The 9,323-nt window shown below is 40.3% G+C and overlaps 1 protein-coding gene across 1 annotated transcript; it reads right to left on the reverse strand.

The window, feature by feature from the left end:
* Positions 1–276: 276 nt before the first annotated feature.
* Positions 277–1,842, reverse strand: LOC127136506 (uncharacterized). Its single transcript, XM_051063053.1, has 2 exons — positions 683–1,842; positions 277–586 (listed from the first exon to the last, which is right to left on the reverse strand). Exons 1-2 carry the CDS (start codon positions 1,840–1,842, stop codon positions 277–279), a joined length of 1,470 nt encoding a protein of 489 aa, XP_050919010.1.
* Positions 1,843–9,323: the final 7,481 nt, after the last annotated feature.

Consider the following 9,323-nt stretch of genomic DNA (forward strand, 5'->3'; position numbering starts at 1 on the left):
AAATTACTTTTGAAAAATTTGGGGAACTTCCACAGCCTTCCAGTTTGTCAGCTCTTCATTAGGTGCGGCTTATCGCATCCAGCTAGACACCCCCTCTTCGTGATCTTCATCACTGATCATCGCCACCTGTTTACCAAAAATGTGGCCAGCGCTGGTGAACGTTTCCTCTACAGAAGGAATCTGCTCTTTGTCATGTTGGTTACCGGCTTTATTTGATGGCAGGTCATACCCCAGGCCAAACTTGTCTCGTTTCTCTTTCACTTCCACCACTTTGCCCTAGTCTTGAGCATTTTCACTTTCCATAACAGCCTTAGCTCCTTGCCACGAGGCCATGGATGGTCCTGATTTCGGGGTCTCCAATGTCTGTTGGATGGCCATCATATTTGCCACTTCCAAGGATTGGAATGGTGTCTCAGTTATCTCGCCATCCACCTCGATATACCGGAAAGACGTCAAGTGGCTAACCAAGATATCCTCATCCCCTCCAATCACAATCATCTTGTCATTTGTAATGAATTTTAGCTTTTGATGTAGAGTGGAGGTGACGGCGCCTATGGAGTGAATCCAATGTCTCCCAAGTAGGCAACTATAATCGGGATGTATGTCCATAATCTAGAACGTGATATTAAAAATAGTTGGACCTATCTTGGTTGGTAAGTCAACCTCTCCTATCACTGCTCGCCTTGAGCCATCAAATTCCTTTACGATTAGTGTGTTGGGCTTCATACTTATCCCTTCCGTTGGCAGCTTTATCAAAGTAGTCTTCGGCATGACGTTTAGCGAGGAACCTGTGTCTACTAATACCCTTGATAGTATAGTGTATATGCATTTCAAGGAGATATGTAGGGCTTTGTTATGTTTCTTTCCCTCGATCGGCAGTTCGTCATCGTTAAAACCCAAAAAATTATCAGTGGTCACACAAGCTATCACATCGTCAAACTGTTCTATCGTTATGTCTTTCGTGATATGTGCAGCGCTTAATACTTTCAACAGCGAATTCTTATGTGCTTCTGAGCTGAGTAATAAAGATAACATGGAAATTTTTGAAGGTGTTTGATTCAGTTGGTCCACCACTTTATAATCACTCTTCTTGATTATCCTCAAAAATTCCTCAGCCTCTTCACGAGTGACTGCCGCTTTAGGAGACAGGTGTATGTCTTTCATTTCTTGATTAGGGACGGGGATCTGGACAGCAGCTTCATTCCCTTTAGCCTTTGCAGAAGTATCAGCAGTTCTTGGCGTGAACACTCGGCCACTATGTGTCATTCCTATCGGCCTTACAATCAAAGTGACGCTTCGTTCATTGATAACCAAAGGTTGGTCTTCTTGCCCTTGCTTAAAAGCTCTGGGCTGATATATCCACGGGACCGCCTTCTCATCTTCATACGCGAACGGTGCTGGAAACTCTATCATCGATGGGCTTATACGTATCTCCACATTAACCTCATCGTAAGGAATGTCCACCACGGCTATCTCTTTCTCTCTCTTGCTCTTGACACGGTGATTTATCTGTAACTCGCCTTGATCCATCATTTGTTGTATAAAATCCCTCAACTTTTTATTGTTCTCCTCATCAACTAGCTCCTCCGGGATTAGACCACTCTTCAACAATTGTGCTTCTATCCTGGCGATAGGGGTTTGAATCTCTTCAACCTTACAGACCAATTTACCTTGATCATTCTCCTCAATGGCACTGACGGAAGCATCCTTATGTGTTGGCATGGGATTGGTGTTTACGTTCGGGCGTCTCGGAGTGAATGAGACAGCCTTTGCTTCGATCAAGTCTTGTACCCGATTTTGAAATGCGAAACAATTCTCCAAGGTATGACCGGGTGCTCCCATGGGAAACTCACAGTGGGCGTTAGCATCGTATCCGGGTGGATAGGGAAAAACAGCCGGTTTTAGCTCCCTTAATGTTAGAAGGCCCTCCTTTTGCAGATATGGGAATATGTGGCTATAAGGTACTGGTAGAGGATCAAGTTGCCTTCTTGGAAGCCTTGGCTTGAATTGTCTTGGTGGTGCGGTGTTTTGCTGTTGATGATGTTGTTGATGTTGTGGTTGCTACACCTGTTGTTGCTGTATTGGTTGTTGATAAGGTATGGGTACCACGGTGGTGACTTGGCCATATTAAGCATGTTGCTTCCCCTTATAGCCTCTGGATATAGCGTTTGTTTCACCTTCTATTTTCTTCTGGAAGCCTCCAGAATACTTTTTCGGTGCGCTAGGGACTGCCATGGCTCCTGGAATCTTTCCATCCCTCAACCCTTTTTCTATGCGATATTCGATTGTGACTAGATGTGCGAAGTCGGATGCTGCACTACTCACTAATGTATCAAACAATGGGTCCTTTAGCGTGTCCACAAATATTCCAGTCATTTCCTTTTCATACAATGGCAGCTCTACCTGAGCAGCCAACTCTCTCCATCGTTGGGCGTATTCTTTAAATGACTCATTTTCTTTCATGGCCATCCCTTGTAATTGCATTCGGTCGGGTGCCATATCTAAGTTATATTTGTACTGACGGAGAAATGCGTCAGCCAAATCTTCCCAGCTTTGAATCCGCCCCTGCTCTAAGCTCATGTACCATCTTAGGGACGCTCCACTTAGACTGTCTTGGAAACAGTGTATAAGCAGTTTGTTGTTTTCGGTATGAGCAGCCATTTTCCTGAAGTACATTACTAAGTGACTTCTTGGGCAAGTATGTCCTCTGTATTTCTCAAAATCAGGAGTTTTAAATTTAGCCGGGATGACCAAATTTGATACCAAACGCATGTTCATGGCAGAGGCGCCGAAGATATTATTCCCCTCTATAGCTTTGATCTTCTTTTCTAAGGTGCGAAGCCTATCTGCAGCAGGATCTGGAAGTATCTTAGGCTTTGGTTGATCAGGCACATATAAAGCATCGTACGGGTCATCTCCAATTTCGGATCCATGATGAGTAGACGCATCAAAAGGCTCTGCACGATCCCCATCTCCTTTGCCTCCTACCGATATATGAACCAGTCTCTTCTTGGTGGGGACGAAACTCTCGTCTTGGGGTTCCAAACCTGGTGTGTTATCATTCCTTTTTGCCCTAGCTTCTTCATCCACAATCCTCTCTCTTTGGGTAATTGCGAGCATTGTTTCCAACAGTTGATCCATTTTCTCTTGGATCGTATTGATGTATGTCCTCATGGTAACTTGGTTAGCCTCAACTTGCTCTAACGTCATCTTGTAGTTGCTTCGCGTCTCGTATTGGTGTTGATTAGTCAGTGTTGCTGGATAAAGGGTAAAAAAGGTTGGGTAAGTTGTTTTTAATTTTTATGAAGCATGATGCATAATGCAGATGCGGATGTTATGCATATTTTATTTTCAGGGAATCATTCGAGTTCCATTAGTTGTTAGTAATTCGAAGAAATAAGAAATACTTAGAATAACAATAATGGAGTAATTTTTAAATGTCATTCATTCAAGTACATAACGTAGGGGTCAAAAAAAGCCTTAGTTCAAAATACATTGTCAAAGGAACAAAATGTAAGACATAGGAAAGTTAAATTGCAGGCTTTCTGGCTTGGAGCTCTTCTAGTTCTTCCTTGAATCTCTTCAGCAACCCTCTATAGAGCAGAATGAAACTGATTATAGCTGGAGGAGTTCTATCTTCCTTCAACTCTTCAACTGCGTCTCTTAACTTCCATGGTAATTCTTTAGTCGCCCAATTACATAACCCCACTAGCCCATCGAGATTTGCACGGAACTTATCCCTATCTCCTTGTAAGAAGTCTATGGTCTTCTTAAAGGATTCATAATCTTCAATCACATACTCTCGTTCCTTCACCCATATGGAGTTGTCTTGGTGTAATGACTCTAGTTGGTTCTTCCAATAGTTGGCAGACTCTTTTGCGTCTCTTACTTCTCGATACTTCTCCTCCCATATCATGGGTGAAACCCTAGAAGCTTCAGTGGCTATATTCTTGAGTCGGTGTTCTTGATCTACTTCAGCCTTTGCTTGACGAACAGAAATAGTGAGTTCTTTTATCTGAGCCCCAAGTGTATCTCTTATCGTCTTGTTTTCCTTTGTGGCCAGATGCCACCAATGCTCATTGTCTTGACATTCTTTATGGGCTCGTCGTAATTGACCCTTAAGAGTATCTAGACAATGGTCAGCTTGTTCTAGTCCCACTTTGATCTTTTTTCTCTTATGCTCCTTTTTGTTGAACCTTTCCACATGTACTTGAAGTTGTGTATCCTTTCTCTCAAGCTCCCACTTCATGGTGTTTTTCTCATTGATGATTTGTTGGAGTTTTATCTTCAACTCTTCATTCTCTTTTTCTAACTTTGCCATGGTGGTCTTGAGTTCCTCCCCTTCTTCAATAGGGACATGGGTGAGCTTAGGTTCAGGAAGAGGTACAGGTGTTTGAATAACGAATGGCATTTTGATCATCTTCACCCTTTCCTTTACCCAATGAAAATATGGTTCTTTTGTAATCCCATTTGCTCTCCCCAAATCAGCTTTCTCTTTTCGATTGACATTCTTCCAAGCCTCTCTAATTCGTTGGAACAAGCCAGGATTCTCAACCCCAAAGTCAAGCAACAAGAAAGCTTCCAAAGACCTTGCTTCTGGAGGGCCTTTCATTGGGTAGCAAAGTTGTCTTAGGGATAGAATCGGGTTAGAATTCACACATCCTTGAGTTCCAATAAGTGGTAGATTGGGGAAATCTCCACAGCTGAATATGATGTCCATGTTGATGTATTCTTTGGAATACCAAGAAAGATCTTCGGATCGGAGTAATCCCAATCTCTGAGGCCAACTAACATCTGTCTGTTCTACCCAAACACCTGTCTTCGGAAGATGCTCAAGAAACCATTGATATAGTAAAGGAGCACAACAAGCAATCATTCCTTTCTTCTTGGTGTACCTATGGCTCATGTAATAGTAAAAATTAGCTAACAAGGTGGGTACTGGGTTTCCAGTGAGGAAAACGCAAATAGCAGCCATATCTATGAAACCATCCATATTTGGGAACAAGATGATGCCATAGATGGCCAGTGCAATAGTAGGGTAACAAGCGTCCCAACTTTATGCTTTTAATAGGGTATGAGCTCTTTCCAAGAGAAAATTTAGCGAAAATACTTTGGTATTCCCTTTGGTCTCTAGGTTAGCCTCTACTTCCTTTTCTTCCATGTGAAGTGTGCTAGCAATGATCTCAAGGGGCAAAGATTCATCTATCCCTTCAAATAGTGGCTTGTTCTTCATAGGAATCCTAACAAGATGCTCGAATTCTTCCAAAGTTGGTGCTAGCTGGAAGTCTTGGAAGGTGAAACATCTTAAAGGTAGGTCATAGAATTGAGCCAGAGTAACTAAAGTCGTATGGTCCACTTGTTGGTTGAGGATGCTGAGCAGATTGCCATAATTCTTCTAAAAGTTGATTATGTACACCGGGTGCATCTGAGAGACCAAGTCACGTAAGCTCCTTAGATCGGGGTCTTTAAACTTGAAAGAGTAAATGTTTCTTTTGCTTGATTGCATGCTTCTTAAATTCCTGCAATTTATGACACTCATATTCCTTGGAAATAAAATAATATGAATGTCATGTTATGAATGATCTTATGCATGCCACAGGTAGGTCAACATATAGGCCGTGAGAGTGGGTATCCTTGGTTACTAAACAAAACCCTTTTGGGAAGATGCTAAAGTTAAGAGGTTCCCAAAGTCATCAATCACTATTTTAGGAAGGTTATTGTCATGATGAAAGCTCATCCACCAATAACATCCCCAAAAAGAGTCTCGTCTGGGTGAGGCTTTCGTATGGTCCCAAAGAGGAAAACTCCTAGTGGGTCCATACTACACAACTCTCGAGTCCAAGATTCTAATAAGGTTCTTAGAGTCATAGATCGAGGTTGGGAATACTACTGTAAGGTAGTAATACGCCTAAGGGATCTCATCTGATTGGGGCTTTCGTATTAACCCAATAAGTTTGGGACCTTTCAGGTAAATACTACATAACCACCGGATATAATGGGTTAAAAGGTCCCTAGAGTCATTGATCTAACTTGAGAATACTATCGTCATTACGAAAACTCATCATTCAATAATATCTCTAGAGGATCTCCTATAGGCGGGGTCTTCGTATCTTCCCAACAAGGAATACTCCTTGTGGGCGTCCACTACGCAACCACCAACTTAATCTTATGGTTTTTCTAAGAATCGGGTGGAGAGCCTATCTCACAAAGTATCACCAACCAGAGAATCCCAATAATACATAGCCAATAAAACACCATACAATAATTATGACAGCATAATAATAACAGAATAAATAACAAACAGATAAACAAAATTAACACACAATACATCAACTGAACTAAATTAGGCTTCACTCTCTTTTGCTTGGAGCTAATCCCCGGCAGAGTCGCCATCTGTCGCATCTCGAAAAATACGATTCCTCGCGGAAAAAAAATTATATTCGAACAGAGTCGCCACCGAACTTTATTTATCCCAATAAAGGAATAGGAAAATATCGATAAAACCTTTGGAAAATAGAATAATGGTCGTCGCAACCATATTTGGGTTCGGGAGTGGATTACGTAAGGGGAAGGTATTAGCACCTCTTACGTCCGTTGTACTCAACGGGAACCTTTTAGTTCTAATTTGAGTTTCGAGCGTTAATTTATGTTTGTTTGTTATCTTTTGGTTATAAAATATTGAAAATAGAAATGGATGAGAACCTTAGAAAGGGGAAGGGGGTTTTTTATTAGTGTGCTCGTGAAGATACATCAATCTCCTACCTACGTATCCTTATGGTGTAATAAGGAAATCAGAGCATTCGTAGTTCGGGGAACTAAGGTTGGTTGGTGTGTTTTTTTTATGAACAACTGTTTAGATCTGTAAGACCCTAATTTTGACCCTAAGATCCCTCATGGCATCATATCATTTGCTCAATGCATTGCCTCAAGGATCATAGCATGTTTGGCTCCTTAACCCTAGGGTTGGGACTTGTGTGAGTGGTTTGAGACCACCAAGAATTATTGTATTGTATATTATTGCTTTTCTTATTTTGATTACTAACCAAAAGCACAAAAATGTGTCACTAACTCTTTTTGTTTTGAAGCTCAAGTAATCATGTGCTCCCGTGCTCCTAGGAGGCTCCTAAGCTCAATGAAATGGCTAGATGAAGATGAGAAAAAGCATGAAAATGGTCCACAAAGCTCCTAATCATCATATATGTCTCCCAAGTATCTCAATTTGCCAATTTGACCAAGATAACCCAAAGGGCTTGAGGATTGTTTCCCAAGGAAACCCTAATTCAATTGTGCTTCAACTGTACCTTGCTTATGAAGCAACCTCAACCTATGATCAAATTCAATCAAAGGAAGTTATTTCATTCATTATTTTATGCATATATGAGCCTATTTGAGGATCCTCAATCATTCATTCATCAAGATTGGAAGTTTGGCCTTGAAAAGTTGACCAGTCAAGTCATCTGACTAAATTGAGGATCACTGAGACACAACTTGTGATGTGTTTGTCAAATGAAGATGACCCCAAGATAAACTATGTTCTTAAGAACCATATGAACAACTTTAAGGTTCATAAAAAATCCATTTGAAACTTTGAAGTTCATCATTCATTTCAAAATATTATAGGTCATTTTGACTAAAACCCTAATTTTGGGTCAACTTCCCAAGGACCTAACTTCCTCATTTTTTATGATTTTGAGGTGAGACCAAATGCATTGAAAGCTTACGATGTCTACTTCAAATGTTATGTTGGACAAAATTTCATAGTCCTAAAATAAACACATGTTATAATACAAAACATTATAGGTAACTTTGGACCTAAGCCATTGAATTTGAAAAATGCCCAACTTCAAGTGCCCATAACTTTCTCATGAAAACTCCAAATGATGCACAATTTGAGTCTAAATTGATCATCTTGAAAAGATCTACAACTTTGATGTTGGAGGTGTTTCCATTTGAGCCTTTCATCATTGAAACATAAGGGCTTGAAGATGCTTGATTTTGGTAAAAAAATTTAAAGGTGACTTAAACATGTTTTGTACCCAAACTTTCACAGCCAGTTTTCATTAAGTTTAAAACTCCAAATAATTTTTTCCCAACATGACTTTTGTTCCTTATTTCAAGGGCTTTCCAACCATTACTCACATTAATTTTTTGGACTTACCATGTATGAGTTTCGAAGAGCTCTTTCTTCATGATCATTTTGATATTTTATGGTGAAAACTTGAAATGCAAGTTGTTTCAGTCCAATGCACACGACCAAATAGCGTTCTCATGATCTCAGCAAACTTTTGCATCCACCTTTGGGCTTTTCACACGCCTGTACAGGCCCATGCACCAAAATTCAAATGGCCATGCACATGAAAGAAGCGTGGGAATCAACCACATCCAGCTATAAATAGAGGTGCCTTGAGCTTCAAATGGGAACCAAGTGGAGATCTGAATTGCTGCTGAATTGAAATCCAAACCCTTACTAAAGGAATTTTCAGTTTTCATTCTCTTTTTCAAGCTTGAATTTCAACATCATTAGTTGATTTTCCAAGCTCAATTCCTTAACCCTGCATCACCATCACACTTCCAGAGCAAAAGTAGATCAAGAGCTTGGACAATTCGTGTTGTTTGAAGCTCCATTTCAGAGGTAGAACACCAAACTTTCTTGATCTAGATCTTGCAATATTATGTGAGTTCCTTTGGTTTGTGCTGTTTTCTGAAGTCCTCATGCATGAGGCAGGCCAGTGGTGGTCTTAATTTTGCAAATCGTGCCATTTCAATTCATGCACCATGATCTTCAAGCTCATGTTTCTCTCTAAATAGGAACTGTGAGGATCATCCATGGTTACAGGGGTGATGTACATCATCTCAGTTTCATTTTGATATCTTCAATTTTCATTTTCATTAAACTTTGATTTCCTGCATGTGGTGGCCGGATCTGGTTAGATCACCGGAGAAGATGGTGGTTTCCACCACCATCCCCGCGTGGTAGCCTCTCAGCCATTGGATCACTCTGAAACATTTTAATCACGGCCTTTCATTATGTTGACTCATTTAAATGCAAGGTGTAGCGCGCTTGACTCAAGTGTTTCGTGTATCCGCGCCTTAGAACCATAAGATCCTTGCCATGTCAATTAATGAAACCATCTGAGGGCGCTGGATTTTCCTGATTTTCTTATTTTTCTTTTTATTTCATTTAATTCCTTTTATTTTCAAAAATTCATAAATATTTTATTTGAAGTCAACTAAAATATGAGACCAATGCCAAAAAAAATCTTGAAAAATCTAGTTTCATATTTTGATTTTTAATTATTTTTGTGACTTCATTTTTATTATTT

The sequence above is a fragment of the Lathyrus oleraceus genome, chromosome 4, assembly GCF_024323335.1.
Source record: "Lathyrus oleraceus cultivar Zhongwan6 chromosome 4, CAAS_Psat_ZW6_1.0, whole genome shotgun sequence".
NCBI classification, from domain to species: Eukaryota; Viridiplantae; Streptophyta; class Magnoliopsida; order Fabales; family Fabaceae; genus Lathyrus; species Lathyrus oleraceus.